The sequence below is a fragment of the Mastomys coucha genome, unplaced genomic scaffold (assembly GCF_008632895.1).
Source record: "Mastomys coucha isolate ucsf_1 unplaced genomic scaffold, UCSF_Mcou_1 pScaffold11, whole genome shotgun sequence".
NCBI lineage: Eukaryota > Metazoa > Chordata > Mammalia > Rodentia > Muridae > Mastomys > Mastomys coucha.
The window spans coordinates 26863718-26886764 of record NW_022196893.1 but is presented as its reverse complement, the minus strand read 5'-3'; the positions used below and the strand labels follow the sequence as shown (position 1 = coordinate 26886764).

At 43.8% G+C, this 23047-nt stretch overlaps 1 protein-coding gene across 3 annotated transcripts in view; it reads right to left on the bottom strand.

Annotated features, from left to right (window-relative positions):
* Ano6 (anoctamin 6) overlaps window positions 1–23047 on the bottom strand; it is a 188310-nt gene that overhangs the window by 65503 nt on the left and 99760 nt on the right. For all 3 annotated transcript variants that reach the window (XM_031353741.1, XM_031353760.1, XM_031353750.1), the window contains one exon: window positions 18357–18485. In XM_031353741.1, the coding sequence (XP_031209601.1) occupies window positions 18357–18485 (129 nt within the window). The remainder of the gene's footprint in view (window positions 1–18356; window positions 18486–23047) is intronic.

Sequence of the window (23047 nt, the reverse complement as noted above, 5' to 3'; positions counted from 1 at the left end):
TGTGCTACAAAAGACAAGCTATAAAGTGACGAACTGAGTGTGTGTCCTTTATCTGTGGATTCAAGGGTCTCTGGTGGGGCTGGTAATGAGACCCCCTTCTGGAACAAAGGTCTTGGGAGTGGGCTGGTGGAGTGTTCGATCCCAGAGCTAAGCTAGGAGGAACAAAAGAGAGGCAAAAGGGGCTGGCAACTCCGGTCACAGCTTCCCAGCTAAGGCAATGGTATGATTTTAAAACTACACACAACACAGCCCTCTCACTGATGACAGCTGAGAATGATGAACGAGGTTTCGGGAAGCTTTTGTTTTGTCTTGTCTTGTTTGTTTTGTTTTGTTTTTGCTTTGTTTTTGCAACAACCACACACTGCTGGACAGAGGTCATAACAGTCCAGGGGCAGCAGTCAGCCACTTTACTCAGACAGCACCACTCCTGACTTGCCCCTGTGAGGAGCAGAGAAGGCCCTGAGGTGCTGTGCCCCAAACAGAAAAATCCCATTAATAAGTTGTGAACACCCAGTATGTGGCTAACCCTGCGTCCACATGGAATGCCCCTGGTGACATTCTACGGAAATGTCAGAACTGAATATGGTTTTATTTGTAGTCAGTGATCTCATAGTTCTAATAATAAGCAGATACCACTTTGCACACATGAGACATAACCTAGAGGAGAGAGGCATCTAAGCAAGTGCTTGAACATCCTAGAGAGGAGCGCCTGGCTGGCCTGAGCCCTGGACTCAAAACCACGAGAAGTGCTGCTTTCTTTCCCCCGCTGGTTCTCAGCACGTGCTAGGGTCCTCTGAGGGTAGCTTCAGCATCTCTCTGAACAGTCTTTGGGTGTTTTTCTTAATCTTCTCTATCCCTGGCCTGTTTTATTTCCAGCTCACCTTGGGAAGTAACTCTTACCTCTAAAGCATTTCTTCATCTAGAGTCTAATCCTTCTGTTTGTTCTTTTATGGCGATGCGACCTTATTGCTAACCACTTCTTTTCCAGTGAAGAAAGACACTTGGATTACGTAGTGTTGGAATGAGAATGGTTGCATATATATAGGTGCATATATTTGAATGTTTGGTTCCCAATCCACAGAACTGTTTGGGAAGGGTTAAGGGGCATGGCCTTGCTTGAAGGGGTATGTCACTGGGGGCATGGTTTGAGGTTTCAGAAGCACAGGCCAGCCAGCCAGTCAGTCTCCCTAATCCCTGTGTGTGTGTGTGTGTGTGTGTGTGTGTGTGTGTGCGTGTAAAAGATGGAAATTCTTCACTATACTAAGAAAATAACAGGCTGAAGTTGCTTTGTGCTGAAAATGAATCTTCCATGAAATTGTGAAAGGGAGAGAAATTCACGCTAGTTCACGCCACAGATATGAGAGTCACAGGACATGATGCAGTTAGTGTTATGAGGTGCGTGTCCTCTCTGTGTGTCTGCTGTGTGTATGTGTCACCTATGAGTGGGTGCATGCATGCATGTGTGTGTCTGCTGTGTGTATGTGTCACCTATGAGTGGGTGCATGCATGCATGTGTGTGCAGAGTTTGGTATTGGTTCTGTCTAAGACTTGGGACATCCCCTGGGGTCTTGGAATGTGTCCCTGACAGAAGCAAGGAGAGCTCTGCACTCTGTGTGTATTTATTAGTTTCTTATAAAAACGCTTACGAAGGTTCTGCTATTTTTCAGGGAATTTACAAACTTCTCAAAACACAAAGAATATTTTTCCATGTGTGTAATAGAAGATCTACAGAGAAATTGTCCATGACCTCAGACTTTCTCCCATATTAGGGCAGGAACACTTAACATGTTTCCAGGAGATGCAGCGGATGCCTGCTGGACATCAACATTTCAGGTCATTGTGGAACCTGTATCCACTACAGCAGGCATGCATACCCATTCCTCCTCTCCCTAGTGCAGGAGCTCTCAACCTTCCTGATGCCGTGACCCTGCAATAAAGTTCCTCGTAGCTCTCAACCTTCCTGATGCCGTGACCCTGCAATACAGTTCCTCGTAGCTCTCAACCTTCCTAATGCCTTGACCCTTCAATACAGTTCCTCGTGTTGTGGTGACTCCCCAAGCATAAAATTATTTCATTGCTACTTCATAACTGTAATTTCACTGTTTTGAATTGTGATGTAAATATCTGATATGCGACTTCTGAAAGGGTCATTCAATTCTCAAAGGGGTTGCAACATACAGGTTGAAAACCACTGCCCTAGTGACTGGTCACGTTCAGCAATACTCCAGACCCTGTTTCCTGAGTGGTTCATTTGTTATTGCTCTTGTTGTGGGCTTCTTTTGCCTCCTCCTCCCTCCTCCACTTTTCTTCTTCCAAGTTGACACAAGTTACAATCATATGAGAGAGGGACCCTCAACTGAGAAAATGTTTCCAGTAGATTGTTTGTAGGCAAATCTGTATGGCATTTCCTTAGTTGATAATTGATGTGGAAGGGCTCAGCCCACATCAGCCCATGGTGGGTGGGGCCATACTTGGGCAGGTGGTCCTGGGTTCAATAAGAAAATAGTCAGAACAAGCTATGAGGATCAAGTCAGTAAGCAGCATCCTCCATGGCCTCTGCGTCAGTTCTTACCTCTAGGCTTCCCACTTTCTGTTCTCACCACGATCTCCCTCAGTTGGTGGGGTGTGGCCTGAGAGTTGTAAAATGAAATAAACTCTTCTCTTCCCAAGTTGCTGCTGGTCATGGTTGAAGTGGATTCTTGAGGGTTCTTTGGAAAGTCAGTTGTGTTGGATGGCGTTTTGCTGGGGCAAACACCTGGTGTGCCACAGCTTCTTAATGCTTCCAAGGACTTGGGCTGACTGGCAGAGTGATGTCAGCTGAGACAGACGCACGTGCTGAGGCAAGACCCATGGAGGACCCATGATGATTGGAGGGAGTATAAAAAGGACTCAAGTGGACAGTGATGGAGGCTGTGCTTGGCTTGCTTATAGAGCTCGCTGTGCAATGCATGTGGGTCATCATGTGTCCTCCATGGCATGAGTCAGCAGGAGGGACCAGGGACCAGGAAAAGTTCTTGGCTGTGCCTCTCTCAGCAAAGTGAAGATCAGAGAAGATGCGTGCCAGCCAAGGCTGAGGTGTGGCTGGCTGCTAGGCAGTGCCACCACAGCTGCTGCCGATTTGTGTCTGCTATCCCAACTCTACCGAACTGGACTGCTGGTGTATCTGTGATGTGTTTGTGAGTGGATCGAGCTGCTGCTGCTGATCTGTGAACCGAACTGCTGATTTCCAGATGACACAGAAGGAATCTGCTCCAAAAAACCCCCAAAAACCAAAAACCAAAAACCAAAAACCAAAAAAACCCTTTCTGAACAGGTCCACTTCTCCCATGTCCTTTCTTTCCCATGACCTCTGGTGGGTGGTGGGCTACATACAAGGGAGGTTAAAGCGTTTAAGAACCATTATTGAAAATAAGATTGGCAAAAAATTAAATTTAGTCATGGTGTTCATTGCAGCAACAGAATCCCTAGCTAAGACATCCTGAACTGGAAACCATGTGTTGCCATGCAAGGAAGAACTCAGTGTGGAGAGATGAGACGGATGCCAACTCCAGGTTGGTGGGGATTTCAGCTTATGTTTTACTAGTTCCTTTTCTGTCAGTGTGAAACATTCTCAACAGAAATAACTTAAAGGTGGGAGGCTAGTTACAGCAGCGAAGGCTGTACTAGCACTTCTGGTGGTGGGAGTGTGTAGTAGCATAGCGGCCTGTTTAGATGGCAATGGATAGGAAGCGCAGGCCAAAACCAAAGGTGAGCGCAACCTGCAAGATCCTGTCCCCCATGACCCTCCTCTGCCAGCCACAACCGAACTTTCTGAGAGTTCCACAGCTTTCCAGAATAGCTGTACAAGCCGGAGAACATGAGCCGGTGTATATGTGGTGGGGGTTGGGTGAGAGTGGTATTTCAGTTCAAAATCTAACATGTATGAAGACTCAGGCTCAAGTATTTAGGTCTTAGGGACAGCTGAGGTGTCAGCCAGAGGTGGGTCATCTCCCATAGTTTAAGGATTATTTTAATATTTAAATGTTGGTAGAAAACAAATCAACGGTGATTGGCTGTTACAAATCCCCCCACCACTACAGTTAGGCCCATAACAATGCTCAGTTGTTTCCTTTCTGGCCACCAGCCATGAACTAGGGAACTGCCCCTCATGCTTGGCACCCAACCAGCAGAGCCCTATTCTCTGTTCGTGGGCTAGGTTCCTTCCTCATCAAGACAATGGTGGCCAATCACCACATACCTACAGGTCTCTTCCTTCCTGCCCACTAACTGCTGCTACCATCTCTCCTCACGGCAGCTGAAATCCACCCATTTCTTGAGCTTCCTGGGAAACACCATCGGTTTTCTCACTGTTCTTATTGGTTGGCCACCAGTCAGCTCCAATGCTTTCCCATCTAGGACCATCACATCTCCCATGGTCCTCTGGACTTTTTATTACCACTCCTGCCCCTAGAGATGTTGATGTTTTAATCTCAGTTTCATCAGTACTTATATAGACCTATAAAATAGTATGCATACCATAAATGTTTGATGAATGAATCAACTGAACGCACTGTAGATTAATGGCTCCCTGTTACTCAGAGATCAACTGGCATGTTGGACTGCTACAGTGTAACAGCTGGTTTCCTTCCTCCTTAGCCCGCAGTGAGCGTTTACTGCAAGTGGGTATGGTGGAGGAGGTAGACTTTAATCTTAGCAGTATCAGAGAGAACAGGGCTTTCCAGGGCAGGGGAAGCTCACAGACGTGCCAGAGAATTTAATAATGAGTCAGGAGAGGTAAGGTTCCGAGAGTGGGACTGTTCTCTCATCAGACACAACCAAACAAACCGCACTGTCCACTGCACCAACCACAGGCATTACACATCGAATGCTGCAAACCAGATGCAGTCCATTTTCCCACAGATTTTTCTGAATGGAGGTTATACCTTCTCACTAGTTTCACAGGTCCTCTCCTCTTAGATGCTACTCTACCCCAAACACCCCCTTTCAGTGCTTATAATTTGGATTTTCCTTGGGTTTGGGGCAAAATTCAAATCTTGGCTCTTCTATGTACCACCTCTGTGATGCTGGGTGGTAATATGAGATAAAGATCATTGTCCATTGTTTTCATCTCTAGAGTCAGTGCAGAAATCACTTCACTCTGGGGTTAAAGATTAAATATGACTACTGGGATTCAGTGGAACACATGACACCTAGTACCCAGTCCCTTATATTCTTCAGGACTTCAAGAATATCACCTCTCTTCTCTAATGCCAGAAATCTCAAAAGCCTGGCAGTAACTGTCCACTCTGCCTCTACACTGGGGTCTACCCAATGGTCCCAGTCCCTCCACTGAGGCACATGCGCCACTCTATAGGAATGCTTCGAGTGGATCTTAGCCTTCAATGACCTGGTCCTCTGCCTTCCATGCTTTTGTGGTCACCCCCATCTTGATCTTTAAACTACATCTTTGCCGTCTAATGAGTGTGTATTCTTTCCTCCCCTCTGAGTGCCCCAAGGTCACGAGACACTGTTACACATGTGACCATCACAGGTGCAGAAAACATTAAAAAAAAAAAGTCCTCTATCTCATTTGAATACCTTAATAATATTCTTTTAGGGAGACAGACTAATTTTATTTAGCCAGCCTCAAAGCATTAGAGATTTAGATTGTTTTTAATTTTCCCCTGTTATAAAAATCCTTGTGAAATGTCTTCATGCACCCTTTGTTACTTCCTTGGGGCAAAATCCCAGCAGTAAAACCGTTCGATCAGATGTGTTTGAAATTCCTTTAACATGAACAGCCATGCTGCCCTCCAGGAAGGTTGCACTAATTTATCTTATTTCCGTCCTTATTTGGTTCTTTACAAAGAGCTCACAAGATGTTTACCTGCCTTGTCTTCACATAATTGGTGGAGCTTGGAGTTGCCTTGTAAATGCTTCCCCACAAAGTATAATAAATACCTAAGCAGTTGACTCAAGGACAGGGCATTTACATTTGCTTGAACATGTTAATAAACCTGGTGTCACTTTAACAAGACAGATCCTATGTCAATTCTCAGAGAACCAGTGGCATATCTTACCAATTGATCTAACCAGTTTTACTTGTGTCGAGCAACGGAAGCAAAGGAGCGCATGTGTACTCTATTTGTCAAACAGGCTCGGAGCGGGAAGGGGCCGCTCACTTCAAAGCCTTCTGAAGTGTTTGTATGATACTGTCATCCACACTTCTCAGTAGAACTCACACCGCATTGGTAACCGTTCTTGACAACTCTAAAATTAGTCCAGAATGTCTTCTGCGTTAAGACCAAAGACAATTAATATTGCATACTGACTGGCACAGCCATTGCTCAGTAAGTATTTGTTGAATAAATGGTTATGTGAAGACATAGGTTTAACTGAAACTTATCTCAGAGGCTTGCTGGGATATCTCAGAGGCTTACATATGATGGGTGCATCACTATGTTCTCTGATTTGTATTTGAAAATAAAAATCAGACCTACAAGCCGGGCAGTGGTGGCGCATGCCTTTAATCCCAGCACTTAGGAAGCAGAGACAGGTGGATTTCAGAGTTTGAGGCCAGCTTGGTCTACAGAGTGAGTTCCAGGATAGCCAGGGCTACACAGAGAGACCCTTTCTCGAAAAACCAAAAAAAAAAAAAAAAAAAAAAAAAAAATTAGACAGTCTTTTTTTTTTTTAATCGAGTCATAAAGTAAGTTGTGCTGTGAATTCCTACATCTCTATGGAAGCAAAATCCATCAGTAAGGTATGAGATCTACCTTCTCTACACACGGAATTCCAGTAAAGAAAAAGTGGCTACTCATTGTCTGATGTGTCCCTCACGGGAACAGGCCCACACAGGTTTATCACCATCTGGGAGAGTGGGCTCACAGCAAAAAGTGAAGAAGAGAGAGCTTCCACCGAGCCTCAAGAAACACAATTTATTTATACCACCTTCATGAGACTAATAATGCTGTCAGAGAAATAAAGAACTCAGAGATTAAAACCGCAAAGGACAGACTGACATAATTAAAGAAGCCTTCTGTCCCTGAACACTGTGGATCACTTACTCCACGTCTCATTGGCTTAATGGAGTGACTGCTTCACAGGACTTACCTGTGAATCACACTGTGCAAATCCTGACTATAAACAGGGCACGGAACCTGCTTGTCAGTGGAAAAAGCAGGGGCTGAGGAGACTGAGAAGTCAGAGAGTGAAGGACACTGGAAATAGACTCTATGAGACATATGTAGAGTAACTTCTAACATCCTTATAACTCCGTAAAGTGAAGTACCAATGGGTCTGTTGTTTTATTTTCATATTTTATTTTCATTTGGCTAATCTCGGAAAAGCCTACCAAGCTGCATGAGAAGTGAACCAAAGGCTCTTAATTCATGTAAAAAGTTATTAATTACTTCATGTGCTAATTTATTAGTTACATAGCATGTGCTGCAAATGGTTTGGTAAGTAGAATACATAAACTAATTAATTGCCGCTTAATTTATATTCACGTGCTGGTGATACATTTAATGCCCATGGACCGGTGTGATGAGGAATTTACTCAAGCAGGTAATGTGTGTTCCTGAAGGGCCAAAAAGCAGATGAGCAGTTTCAATGACAAGCACAAATGAAGGTGAATATTTAGATGAAGTTCAGTTTCAAACTTTACTTTTAAATTAACATTTTGGTATTATTAAAAAGAAATACACAGTCATTATGGGTCACTTAAAAAGCAAGTTACCCCAGAAGGCAAACTGCCTGTAACCTACCACTACATAAAGGAAGCCAAGCATGTGGCGTGGTTTCCACCCCTAACAGCTGCTCAAAACAACTTGGAGAGCTAACCTTCGAATCCAACCCCAGGCCTTCAGTCAAGAGCAACAGTTGCATCCTGTGGGGGTGGTGGGCACTGAAGGACCCGTTCACAAGGGTGGCCGACATCTTGCATACCAAGTGCCTACATTGTAACTCCTAACTGTAGCAAAATTACAGTTATGAAATAGCAACAAAGTGATTTTGCATTTGGGGGTGGGGGGGTCACCACAGCACGAGGAACTGTGTTAAAGGATCTCAGTGTTAAGAAGGTTGAGAGCCACACTGCTCTAGAGCTGCTGAGTTCAGGAGAGATGAGGAGTCAAAGCAGTCCTCCCACAGCTTGACCTAGATACGGTCAAATATTGCCATCCAGAGGATGGAGGGAGGGCTGCCTAATGCACACGGCTCTTATACCCATGAACTCACAGAGGTTGGGGCTGCCTACATAAGAGCTGCACATGATGATGAGCCTGTCAGCAGGCCTTCATGGGAGGAGGGCCTGTCCTTTCCTGAGGAGCCAGCAGCAGTAATCAGTGGCTAGAGGAAGAGGAGTCCTTTGCATCCGGGGTACAGCCCCTGGTAAGCTGTCCCTGCTTCAGTAAATACCACTCTCCAAATGCTCACACAGAAAACAGGACAAGCAGAGTCTGGGGCGGGGGTGGCGTGGGGTTGTAGTTTAGAACAAAGAGTTCCCCAGGAATGGGAAGAGAAGGTTATCAGGTAGAGCAGAGAGCATCATAGACCATATTGTATCAAACTGCCAAAGGATAAAGAAATGCATTTTTATTTAAAAAAAAAAAAAAGAAAATACTTCTTCCCAGAATGCATCTTTCAACATGCATGTGCACACAAGCAGACTGTACGTGACTTTCAACATGCATGTGCACACAAGCAGACTGTCCGTGACTTTCAACATGCATGTGCACACATGCAGACTTGTTTGTGACTTTCAACATGCATGTGCACACATGCAGACTTGTTTGTGACTTTCAACATGCATGTGCCACACAAGAAGTCTTGTTTGTGACTACCTACCCCCCTCAAGCCTTTTCTATGGAGGAATGTGGTCTAGTTGAAGAACCTCCAATAGATCCCATTAATAGAAATTACTTAAATATATATTTGGTCCCTTTAATAGATATTATTTTAAAAGGTGAGACAGAAGGGACTGTGACTACCAGGGCAAACACTGGTCTTTCTTCAAACCTAAGGCTAGACAGTAAGAACAATTAGCAAAAGGGTGTTCTTTCCACATCTTTGTGAACGTCCCAGGGTCTTTGATGAGCTGACATGGAACAGTTTCCAGTGCATCACTGTTTTCTGTCTGGTTTTGAGGTTTAAGACCAATGACATTATCCATTTTGGAAATAGGCAGCAAGACCCAGTTCCACTGCTCTTAACGCCGCACACTCAAGGGTTAGACCAAACACGCAACACACTTCTTGCTGCAGTCTAACTCCTAATTCTAATTCAACTTATTTCTTTTAACATTCAATTTTAGTTCTGGAAGCAGAGTGGAAAGCAAAGGGGAAAAATAAAAATCTTAAAAGGGAGCTCCTGGCATTAGTTCCAAAAACATTAAGAAAAAAAAAAAGCGAAAGTAGATCTGATTTCTCTCTAAATCATGAGCCTGAGTGCCTACCACCTGGGAAGGTCATGAAACAGTAGCTGTGGGCATTGAGCATCATCCGTAACCTATCATAACGTGAACCTCCGGCTTCTGATTCCTGGCGAATCAGAATCCTCTATGGGGAAATGCTCATCTCAGGTAATGGTCTCAGCTGTTACAATTCTTTGCCAATCGCCACTCTCCCTTACCACTCCCTTGCTTATTATGAGATTGGAGGAGATGGTCTGTCTGTCCTGAAGATCGCCTGACTAGAACCTGGCTTTCCATTTGAACAATCAATTTTGTTGTAGTTGTGTTGAGAAAGAATATTAGCTCACATTATTGGTAATCCTCCCAGTTCTGGGTCAACAAGGAAGCTCAGAGGCAAACAAGCAGCTCAACTTCTGAACAAAACCTTAAGGTTCACAACACAATTCATTTTAATTTTCTGGCCTTTATGTTCCCTTCATACAAACGCCCTGAAATGGATTTTCCCCTTGCTCCCTAACTTTTCCACTTGCTACGTTAGTTGACAAAAATCATACGTATTTATCATCTACACTAAATGCACTTCACACATTTACACATGTGGAAGGTTAGCTTTCAATGACTTGGCCATTGGTCATCTCTTACTTATCTTAGGAACTGAAAACTAGTCTCTTAACCACGTGCAACAACACAGTACCTTTACTGAGGTCTCTATCAATATGCAAAAGATCTCTTGAAATTGTTCTTCACAATAAAAGATGTCCTACCCATTGACAAACATCTTCCCTAACCTTCTACTCACACAGAGCTCTGGGAAGCTCATTCTAATCTCTTCATCTACGAGCTTAACTTTTAGTACGCCACAGAACTGTCAGATCTTTCCAACAACATACATTATTTAATGTAGTGTTTTAAATAAGTAGGGAGCTAATAAATATGAAACTATGTAGAACGTTAAAGCAGTAAGAAACAGTCCTCTACATTGCTATCTGTTGTCCTACTGGCCACAGGCAGCCACAGTAGTCCATTCTTCCCAGCTTCAGGCTCTTCATTTGCAGATTCACCTAAATTGAGGTGGGAATTACTGGGGCAGGGGGGTGCATCTCGAACCACTCACAGTCTTTCCCCTTGTTATTCCTAAATAACTCACTTTAACAGCTACTTATGTTGTGCTGTGTTTATACTGAGTGATACAGAGATGAGGGAAAGCCCCTAGAAATATATGGGATGATATGCAAATATCCCGCGCCACTTTCTGTAAGAGACTGGAGCACCTTGACATCTTGGTATTCAGTGGTACCCTGGAACCAACCACTGGGTATCTGTATAGGCTACCTATGTACCTGAAATTAATATACCTTTGAATTTAATGAATTGCCAAGCTATGACTTCAAGAGATTTTATTAAAATTTTTGAGATTGGGGGGGGGATCTCACTTTATAACCCATGCTGGCTTAGAACACATTATGTAGGCCAGGCTGGCATTGAACTCACAGAATTCTGCCTTTGTCTGCCTCCCAAGTGCTAGGATTAAAGGAGTGTCCCACCACACCCAGGATTTCACTAGATTTTTTCAAAGCACATAAGATACAGTTCAAACCTTAGTTAATATAAAGACACTTAACTTAAAACTAAAAGATAACAACTTAACTTCTAAAAAGGAATCTACCAGAAATTTCCACTGGCGTAACTATATTTACTGGTGAAGTTTTGCAGCTGTTCCTATTAAAACCATAAGTAATACAATAGTTGCTACTATGACGAATTGCTAGTTTCACTTCAGAAGTCCTAGCAATTGTATGTAATTGAGAAAAAAAGAAAGAACTGTAAGAAGGCAAAGGAAGGGCTAGAGAGATGGCTCAGAGGTTAAGAGCACTGACTGCTCTTCCAGAGGTCCTGAGTTCAATTCCCAGCAACTACATGGTGGTTGGCAACTATCTGTAATGGGATCAGATCCCCTCTTCTCGTATATCCGAGGATAGTGATGGTGTACTCACATACATAAAATAAATAAATCTTTAAAAAAAAAGAGAGAGAAGAAAGCAAAGGAAAAACAAAACTGTAGTAAACCTGGCAGTGGTGGCGCACGCCTTTAATCCCAGCACTCGGGAGGCAGAGGCAGGAGGATCAGAGTTCAAGGCCAGCCTGGTCTACAGAGTGAGTTCCAGGACAGTCAGATATACATAGAGACACAAAACAAACTGTTAATTTATAGACAATATGGTCTTCAATAGACAATACTGTCTTGAGACAAAACAAAACTGTTATAATTCATAGACAATATGGTCTTCATCTGAAAAATAATATTAAAAGAAGCCATGGATGCATTAGAACTAAAGAGTTTATCAAAATACCTTTATAGACTCCTAAAAATCAAAAGTCTTATATAAAACAGGTCACAAACTATAATTTAAAATATTTTGACAACAGCAACAAAAATTTAAAATAACTAAGAAAATCTAACAAAAACATAGAAAACTCACACAAGTATCATAAAACATCAGTAAAGGATATAAAGTGTCAACAAATATTACAGTGCAATACTGGATATTTCACGAATGTGAAAGCATTCCTAGAGAGAACTAACTCATCCCGTTTCTAAGGAAACATTTCTGCTAGGTGGGACTCACTTGAGCAATGCCCAACAATTTTAAAGGTTCATGAGACTGAAAACTAATATCTGCATTTATTATATAAATTAGCTTGTTTGTTACTTGAAAATTTTTATGTGTCAGTCTCTGAACTAGACCTTTCTAGAGAATTGCTAAGGTGAATGTGAAATTTGAGCATCTATTTTTCATGTGTATACCTTTCCTCAAATCTAAGGAAACTAAGTTTCCATCAATTACTAGGAACATAAAAAACGGAATAAAACTTATTCAGGACTATGTGTACTGCTTTTGTTCTGTCTAGACACCTCCTCTTCCCGCTTCCACCACCATCCGATTACATCATCACGTGGTCAGGAACAGGAGTACCCAATGGAAGGCAAATGCCAGACAAAGCAAAATCAAAACAGACCAGTCGAGACTGGAAAGATGCTGTTGCTACCCAGACTGTGATGGAAGAATGGGTGTAATGCATGGACATCTGCTTTATTTAAAACGTCTCTGCTCGTAACAATACAGGTCAGACGCATTTAGTAGCAGTTGTTTGGGTACCAGACACGGATGGCAGCTTACTGGTGGCTATCTCTCCTCCCACTATTCCAAAGAAAGTCCTAAACATTTTTCTGATACTAGGTGATCCCACTATTCAGGAGATAAACTGGACCAATCCTGACTATCTTGGGTCAGTGAAAGATTCCACTTACCTTACTAGTCCAGCCCCATAGGCAGACGAACAGATGGATTCTAGAGTGTCCACGGAGAACAATCTCCATGGACAATGAAGAGACACTGACATAAAACGGCACAGTCTTTGAGTACCACCTGTATACACACCCCATATATTTTAAACCATTTTCGATTGCTATTAAACTTAGCATAATATAAATGGTTGTTTATATTGTACACCTTAGAGAATAACAAAAAAGAATACATTTGAATGTGTTCTATGGAAGCCAATTCTTTCCTGAAACCTTCTTTTAAAATTACATGTATTTATTTAATGGGTGTGTTTTGCCTACTTGGATGTCTGCACAAGTCTAGTGCCCATGTCAAAAGAGAGCATTAGATGGTCTGAAACTGGAGTTGCGGGTGGTTGTCAGCCATCACGTGGGTGCTGAGGACCAAACCCAGGGCCTTTGCAAAAACTATAAGTGTGTTTGTAGTCACTGAGACATCCCTCCAGCCCCTGTAGTCACTGAGACATCTCTCCAGCCCCTTTCTGAAGATTTTGTTTTTTTAAATCTGTGATTGACTGAATGCATGGCTGTAGAGCCAATGGACCTGGAAGGCGGGCTACTGTTGAATTGTAAGTCTGTGAAGTGGCACGAGATGTAACTCAGTTAGTAAATTCCTGCTTAGCCTGCATGATGCCTTGGAAGCCACGAAGCCTCGGAAGGGAACCTTCCCCAAGTCAATAAACCTGCTGCCCTAGTCTGACTTCTATTGCTGTGATAAACACCATGAAAAGTAGACTGGGGAGGAGAAGGCTTATCTTACAGGTTAGAGTCCATCCTCAAGGGGAGCCAAGGCAGGTGCTTACAGCAGAAACCGAAGCAGAGGCTGTGAATGAGCGCTGCTCACTGGCTTGCTCCCTGCATCTGTGTAATACACCTCAGGTCTATTTGCTGAGGGACACCATGGCCCACATTAGGTGACATCCTGTTCCATCAGTTAGCAATGAAGAATACCCCCATCCCAATGCCTGAAGTCTTACTTATAGGCCAAACTGATGAAGGATACTCCATAATTAAGGGTATCTCTTGTGAGGCATGTGAAGTTGCCAACCAAGATTAGCCACCACTTCTGGCCTGGTGGCATTAATCTATAATCCCAATATTTAAGAGGTATAGGCAGGGAGATCAGAAGTTCAAGGTCATCACTACACAGTGAATTTAAGATGAACCTAGGCTACACCAGGACCTTAACAAAGAAAGAAAGAGGAGGAAGAGGTGGAAGGAGGACAGAGGTTAGGAAGAAAGAGACTATGATGCATGCTAGACAGGGAGCTACAGTGGGGAGTCTGCACGGGATCCTTCCACAGGAGCTTCTCTATCTCTTGAGAGAAACGTATTCCTCTCATGCTGGCTGCCTGGAGTCCCAGCCGTTAACCCATCACCCAGGAGATGTTTGTTTGAGGATCAGGGCAGCAGGATGGGAAGGCCTCTTTAAGCTGGAAGCTCACCTGCCTCAGAAACAGCTCCCGCTTCTGATTAGTTACATAGTCATTTCCTTCTAGCAATTAAGACCTTGTTTGAAACCTTGTTTTCTTGTGACTTGCAGTAAAAATCTAAACTGATTCTGTGCAAAGCATAGCATAAGCCCAAGAAGGCTTGCTGAACCAATTTACACTCACCCCCGTATAATGTGCAAAAGCAAACATCTTACGTCAAACTTAGGACACACTATTTAAAGGCTTGGCTGGACCAGAATATTCTCTTGTTCCTGAGGATACACGGGTTTTAAGTCTCTGTGTGTATTCAGGGTGTTTGTAGTCCTATAAGTTCCATCTTTCCATGGCCCTAAAACTTGCTTATAGAATTCTTTCCATCAATTACAGCGAAGTCAATCATGGTGTTGATTTAGGAAATCAGTATGACATACCACCAAACTTTTTCCTTTTAGGGAAAATGAGACTTTGAAGTTGCCTTTCCGTGGAGGCGTTCTAAATCCCCAGTAAGCCCCAACATGGAACACAAGAAAACTCAGAAATGTCTGTCCAATTAATAAAAAATGTGGTTCGAAAGCTGGGCTTTGAAATTCGACAGAGTATAAAATGAAGAAATATATACAAATGCAAACTGAAGACACTTCAAAGCCCAGTTTATGAACATCAACATGAAGGTATCGCTCAGCGTGTTGGAGGATTGCCAAAATTAATGATGACTTTTTTTTTCCCTCCTGACTTAATGAGAGTCACCCTGAGACCTACGCTCCTGTCTAAAGCAAATGAAGAACTTATTAATAACGTGAGTAGCTCCAGGTCCCCTTCAGCACAGCGGTCAAGCTCTTTGCTAAGCCAGGCCGTCTCCTTTAAACTTCTTAGATTTGACCTGTTTAACTGGCTTTATACAAACCCAGCCGCCCACCTATCAGCATATGGGTGGTCCATGATTATTTGGTAATCGTAAATATGGATGTTCCAGCTATTGCAGCATCCAGGGGAAATGATCAAGTCCACTAGCTACTTTAGTGATAAAGCTGGGTAACAAGAGAGTCATGCCTATTTATTTATTTATTTATTTATTTAATGTGTGCAAGTACGCTATCGCTATCTTCAGACACAACTATGCCTTTTATATCAGACCATTGCTTTAAGATCACACCAAATAAAAAAGAAAGCACAACGTTAACATTTATCACTTATGTGTATTAGAAACCTATGTGATATCTGCATATGATATTTTATTTAATTTTAATTATAGCCACATGGTCAGTGTTAGAGCCCTGTGCCTCAGCATCTACGATGCCACTGATCATTATTATTTTTTTGTTTTTGTTTTTCTTTTGTTTTTTTTTTGTTTTTGTTTTTTGTTTTTTTGTTTGTTTGTTTGTTTGTTTGTTTGAGACAAGGTTTCTCTGTATAACCCTGGCTGTCCTGGAACTCACTCTGTAGACCAGGCTGGCCTTGAGCTCAGAAATCTGCCTGCCTCTGCCTCCCAAGTGCTGGGATTAAAGGCGTGCGCCACCACTGCCCGGCTTGCCATTGATTATTATACAATGAGCCAACATTTTATATTCCAATAAGAAAAAAATTTCAACCAACTATAAAATTCTGATAACCTATTTGTAAGATGCAATGTAAACTCAGAAGTCTGAATGTGCATGTAGGTTTGTGGGGGAGGTCACAAGATTGACAGGGAGATCTGCCTGAGGCACAGCTCCACTCCAGCCAGAACCCTCACTTGCTTGCTGAGCTTGGCTTGACCCCAGTGAGCCCAATGGCTGCAGTGACTGCCAGGTCCCCGCCGTGACCTCCAGGAGCTCCCCCTTCACCCACTCAGATGTCTTCTCTGCTCTTTGTGCTGATGCCTGGGTTGATTCTGGAACTGCCTAGTGACTACGCCAGAGCCTCTCTTTCAGCCTGGGTTCCCCTGTGGCTACACACCGCAGAGCCCCAACCCTCAGCCACGCACTGAATGACAATGCTACTTTCTATTTTGGAGTAAGCAATAAATGCCTTCTTCCTTCCTTCCTTCCTTCCTTCCTTCCTTCCTTCCTTTCTTTCTTTCTTTCTTTTTTTCTTTCTTTCTTTCTTTCTTTCTTTTTCTTTCTTTCTTTTTTGTGAAGCCAATTATCTGAGGAATTGTTCCTCACAACTCCAACTAGGTCAGTGGTTGAATTAGAATCTGAATATCAGTTTCTAAACCCTGGGCTTATTCTGTTGTACTGGACACACTTCAGACTTTAAAGGTAACCCTTTCCAAATTTAAACACATGAATGAAACAGTTGTTTTATTTTACAAAAGGAAAAAAAAAACTTTTCACCATTTGCGTTTAATTAATAAGCAGAAAGTAAAAGGTTAAAGGTGGTTATAGTCTGTGAATAATGCATACACAAGGACAATGAAAGCTGTGTGCATGTGCCATGGCACACTTGTGATGGGGACTATAGCAGTGCAGTGATTCTAACATGGATGTAGGCATCCATGAATACATCCTTTTGCTCTCTGTAAGTTCAGTGCAGTTTATGTTTCGATAAAGAGGTTCCAGGTGGCTATGCTAACCCTGGCTTGTCTTTTAATTTCTCAAAATAAGAATAGACAGGGCCTCAAGTGGAGGGACAAAGTTACCAACCCACAGTCAAAGTTTGTGACCCAGATTTGTTCCTGTCTAAAATAAATGCAGGGACTAAAATGGAGAGGAGACTGAGGGAAAGGCAGTCTGATGACAGGCCCAATTTGGGACCCATCTCAAAGGGAGGCTCCAAAGCCTGACACTGTCACTGATGCTATGGTGTGTTTACAGACAGGAGCCTGGCAAGGCTGTCCTCTGAGAGGCCCAACAAGCAGCTGACTGAGACAGATGCATATACTTACATCCAACCATTGGACTGAAGTCAGGGACCCCTGTGGTTCAATTAGGGGAAGGATTGAAAAAGCCGAAGGGGAGGGTGACCCCATAGGAAGACCAACAGTCTCAAAAAACATGGACCCCTGGGACTTCCCAGAAACTGAGCCACCAACCAGGCAGCATACACGGGCTGGTCCAAGGTCCCAGGCACATATACAGCACAGGACTGCCTGGTCTGGCCTCAGTGGGAGAAGATGCACCTAACCCTTGAGAGACTTGAGGCCCTAGGGAGTAGGAGGCCAGGGATGGGGAGGAACACCTCCTGGGAGGCAAGAGGGAGGAGGAATAGGATGAGGGACTGTGGGAGGTGGGACTGGGAGGGGGGCAATGGCTGGAATGTAAATAAATGAATGAATAAATAAATAAAAAGAATGATTTTGTTTCTGCAAGAGGTGAGAGCAATGGAAAGGTAGGAGGCAGCATGGTGGCCAGTGGATACGAAAGAGGAAAGGTGAGAGGAGGCAGGAGGGTTGGAAGCACGGGGTCTGGACTCAAGAGAAGCTAAAATTTGTCTCCACCCTGACTAGAGGAAGCACCCATGGCCTTGGGTGATTATCTGGCTTCTCTACCATCAACTCTCATTCACAAATGGTGTGATGCCTGAGCCCAGCTCGTGTGTGGTAAGAGAGAAATGAGAGAAATGAGAGAAAAGAAAAGCCATGAAGGGAGCCACACCTCTGGCAGCAGAGTGAGCATGCGCACAGGAAAAGCTAGGAAATCCTGCACTTTGTCCTTAATCATCAACCTCCTCTCCTGGCCAGGGGCAAGCCACGGGCCCACCGGTGTGACTTCTGCAAATCTGTTCAGCACAACACAAAGTGCAATCCCTCAAAAGTAAATTTTCCCTTCCCTATGAAACCAACCGGGGAAGAGCTGGAGCGAGCTTCTGTTTTTCTTTTCTTTCTTTCTTTTTTTTTTTTTTTATTGGTTTTTTTGAGACAGGGTTTCTCTGTGTAGCCCTGGCTGTCCTGGAACTCATTCTGTAGACCAGGCTGGCATCAAACTCAGAAATCCACCTGCCTCTGCCTCCCAAGTGCTGGGACTAAAGATGTGTACCACCACTGCCCTGTGCAAGCTTCTGTTTCAAATCAACAAAATCTCTGGCTACCGTGCCTTGAAGGACTGCTGCCGTGCCTTGAAGGACTGCTGCTGTGCCCTGAAGGACATGGATGTTCGATTCACAGCACTCCACAGCAGTGTCACTTGCCTGCTTACTTAGAACCAACAGCCCACTCACTTCAGAATACTAAAGGGAATAAAAGAGAAATTAAATAGAATGCAAGTCCTACCTTCTGTTTCTCATTTGTTCCTTTCTTATTGTTCTCCTTTTTGTCCTCATCTTCGTACACGAGGACGAAGTCGATTCGTCTCTGGCCATCGGTGAAAAAGAGGGAGTCAGGCTTCTCGTTAAATTCTTCCTGTGTGTGGGATAGGGAAAACAGCGGTGAGGTGAGATTTGGAAAGGGAATGACTGGCAGGTGTGGACCTTTTGGCTCCCACTGGCTCACTGATGAGCTCACCGAGGGAGAGGGACACATCCATGCCGAGTTACTTAATCTCTACAGCATGTCTGTGTTCTTGGTTGGAGGAAGTCTGTGAACAGCAGTGGTCTACAAGGCTGGGGAAGAGGCAGTATTCACATGCAGGAGGACCCAATCGAACCTGATTCTACCTGCCTGGACAGCAGAGAGGAGTCAGGGCTAGAAAGGAACTCAGTAATGAGAACTTCCTGGCTGAGAGACTGAATTAGTTAGCGAGAAGAAAACTATGAGACTTAATGCCACCGGTGGGAGCCTCTTCACCTGTCTGTCTTATCTCCTAGCTTCTGATTGGTTTTCATGACATCTCTCTGGACATCATTACTTCACCCACAGTATCAATTTAGACAGGCGAGACAAGGAGCTACCACGCACACAAAGACACATTAGCCATCGGAGTTTGCCTACAAACCCACCAGCAGTGATCCCTGACGAAGGAGAAGCAAACTTTAGACACTGTAAATATCTATGGTAATAAACTGAGTCTTTAATTAAGAGCTTAAAAGATTGTACTCTGAGCTGCATATGGTGGTACAAGCTACTGTGATTCCAACACTACCTGGGCTGAAGCAGGAGGACCCACAGGCTACCCTGGACTACAATGGGATGCTCTGTCTCAAAAAGAAGGGTACGTGGGAGAATGAATATGGCAACAAAAGAAGATGTTAACAGCAAAAATGGGCTTAATATAATTAAGTAGTATAATATATATATACATACATATATATATAAAACGACCGCTGTCTCCCAGTTCCCATACACACAGACATGGTTGGTTTAATCCGCTATGAGGAGAGTCAGTATCCTCACGGCTTATGTCAACTTCCTTGTTTAAGAACCAGACTGCTTTTTAACTGGTAAGTGATGGGTTTTAGATTTCCCCCATTAAAAACAAATGGGGAATTGTGCCTTGCAATCATTTGATGGAACGACCCGCACACTATGTTCATTAAACGTGATTAATTCTCGCCTGCGTTCAGCATCAATTAGCGCAGAAACCGCTGGGTTTTACCACCATCCCAGCACCTCCTTTTTTCCACACTTCTGAGATGTAATCTTTGCAACTCATAAAACCCACTTCCGCGTCCTTCCTTTCCTCTCTCCCAACCCGGGCTCATGGAGGCTTCTCACCATCGCTGGTGAGCTTTCCACTTGGCCGGCTATGTATCCAACCTGCAGAGGCAGCATCACCAACAGTAGCTGTCTTCATCCTACAGCCCTCCAAGCCAGTGGTCCTCAGCCTTCCTAAAGCTGCGATATCTTAGTAAGGCTCAAGTTGTGGTGACCTCCAAACTGTAAAATTACTTCATTGTACTTCATAACCTGTCATTTTGCTACTGTTAGGAATTGTAATGTAAATATCACACTTTCTGGTGGTCTTAGGTGACTCCTGGAAAGAGGTCATTCTACATCCTGAGGGGTCTTGACCCACAGGTTGAGAACCCCTCCACTAAGGGCTGCCATGAACAGTATGGCTCTGATTGGGGACTTTTTTTGTCCAGGGAAGCAAGGCACATCCCTGGCTCTGGCTCATGTTACTGCCTTTTTTTTTTTTAATTTCCCATTTCAGTTATTTAAACTAACAAGCCTGAAGAATAAAGTTATATGGAAATGCGAAGCTCTCTATTTTTCACTTCAACCGCAGGTTTCTCAGGTGCCTTCAAGTCTTCTCTTTGATGGGGGTTTTATTACGGGTGATGACCAGGGCAGCTTCTGGAGGGAAAGGGCTCAAAAAAGGGAAGACCAGGAATAATTTCTCAGAATGGCAATGGGAAAGGAAAGCCTGGTTATCATTGTAGACACCCTGAGAAGTGCACAAAGACAACCTGTTCCCTGGAGATCTTGGTGGAACCAGAAGCTCGCTGAGGTGCTAAAGAACCAGTCCTGCAGGGTGCAGCACCACAGTGCAAGCCACACACACTGACCGTGCATCACCCCTGCACAGCAGCACAAGCTGGCCATGCCTCACCCCTGCACAGTGACACATGCTGGCCATGCCTCACCCCTGCACAGTGACACATGCTGGCCATGCTTCACCCCTTCAGTGACACAAGCTGGCAATGCATCACCCCTTCAGTGACACATGCTGGCCATGCTTCACCCCTTCAGTGACACATGCTGGCCATGATTCACCCCTGCACAGTGGCACACACTGACCATGCCTCACCCCTGCACAGCAGCACAAGCTGGCAATGCATTGCCCTGCACGGGGTCCCAGGCTAGCTAGGCATGGCCCCTGCAAGGTGACACCAGGTGGCAGCTACCTCCCTAATCAGCCAGTGGACACGAAAACCCCTTGCATGGGATACGAGACCACAGCTCTTTGCTTGTATGAAGACCCCATCAGTTGGCAACAACTACCTGTGTGAAGCTAACAGTAAGGGTCTCATACGGAACTTAGGATGAGCTGCCAGGAAAAGGGTGACTTACTGCTGTAAGATTCAAATCTCTCACCTGTTGGCAAAAGACACACTACTGGGCAACTGTGAGGAAGGAACAAGTTTAAATTTGTAAAAAGAAAGAAAAGAAAAAAGGGAACAGAAACATTTTGTTTCTGGGGAAAAAATGGATTTTTCAATATAAATTTCACTTACAGGCCTAACTCATATAGTAGCCCAATAAAATCACAGGCCACCTAAAAAATTTCTTTTCTGAAGTTCTACTTTATCTAGAGGAAGGACAATTTTAATAGTTTCTCCAAACAAATGCTGATCATTTTTTAAGTGACTGAAAGTTCAGAGACAGGCCATTCATCCCTGGCTGCCCTCTTGGTATCTACTGAATTGTTGACTCTTTTTGCCTGAGTCAAATGACACAGAGACTAATAGTCAACACTTGTGAAGTTCAATGATTCCTCTCTAGCAGCTTAAGTTTAGAAATAGTTACAGAAAAAGTTTACAATTTATCAAGTAGACTCATTTTAGAGACAAAAGCTTATATACAGTTACCAGGTTTCTCACTGAAGAAATTTAATTCTTATGGTCATCCAAGAGGCGTCCTAACTTTTACCCCCAAAGTCTTGGGCATACGTTTTCAATGTCAAGGCAATAAGCATCCTTTCTAGTCTTTATGGTTCATCCTGCTTCCTGAAAAAGTGTCTGCAAACTTCTAGTTACAGTATCTCAGTATCTTGTCTAGAATGCACTCCATTTGTTTATAGCCCCACCCAACCTGGTCCTGAGGACAACGGACTCCCATGAGCCCACTGTTCAGTATCCAGTGCCAACCTTGCCTGATGATTCACCTTTGATGAGGGTTCAAAGCACGACAGACACTCATTTGTCACTGCACCAAAGTAAGAGAAACCCCACTATCATCTGTTGGCTTGTGGGCTCCCAGTGGCGGATGTTGGTTGGGGGGATCACCACAACATGAGGAGCTGTACTAAAGAGTCACAGTGTGAGGAAGGTTGAGAGCCATTGTGCCTAATGCTCATGTCTTTTAGGGAACTACCTTCTAAATATTTATGTTTGGACATGGGAATTGGATTCAGCAACAGTGACTACCTGCTTGAAAAGCCAGCCAAAATTCCAATATAGATGGGGGAAGTATTCTCCAAGCTCCATCCTTTAAGAAAGAGATTGGCAGTTGATGGCTCTGCAGGAGAGAGAACCATTCTTTTCCCACCAATTCTCACTGTAGGTGCAGTGCATGGTCCCACATCCATGCACACATGGGCAGCACTCCCCCATACACACATGGGCAGCACTCATCCATGCACACGTGAGAAGTGAGAAGCACTAACTGAAGTTGGGTGGGGGCAGTGGTGGTTTGAATAAGAATGGCCCCCTATAGGCTGATATGTGTAAATGTTTGGTTCACAGTAGGTGGAACTGTTTGAGAAGGTTAGGCGGCATGCCCTTGGTGGAACTGTTTGGGAAGGATTGGAGGAAAGGCCTGTTGTCACAGAAATACTGACGACAAGGACCCTGGGAGTGTTTATTAGGGAGAGAGTGTTCCTCTCTGCCTGCCCTGAGTGACACAGAGCACCTGCATGCGTCCAGTTCTTTCCCCAGGCTCCTCTCACCCCATGTCCATCCAGGAGACAGACTCCACATGGCCCTAGCCATTCCTGGTTATCTCTCGTTCTCTCTGTTCCAGCATCATGCCCACCTACTCCTATGCTCACTGCCACAACAATCATGTACTCTAATCTTCTACACCTGCAACCATAAGTGCCAAATTAAATGCTTTTTTTAATAAGTTGCTGCCTTGGTCATGTTGTCTCTTTATAGCTACAGAAAAGCAACTAAGACAGGGACATATTGGAGGGGACTTGGAGAAAGAAATGGGGGGTTATTGGATATGATATTTTATTGTTTACATCTATGAAATTTTCAAGAATAAGGAAAGTTTTATATATATATATGTGTGTGTGTGTGTTTGTGTGTTATATTGTTTGTGTGTGTGTGTCTATATATATATATATATATATATATATA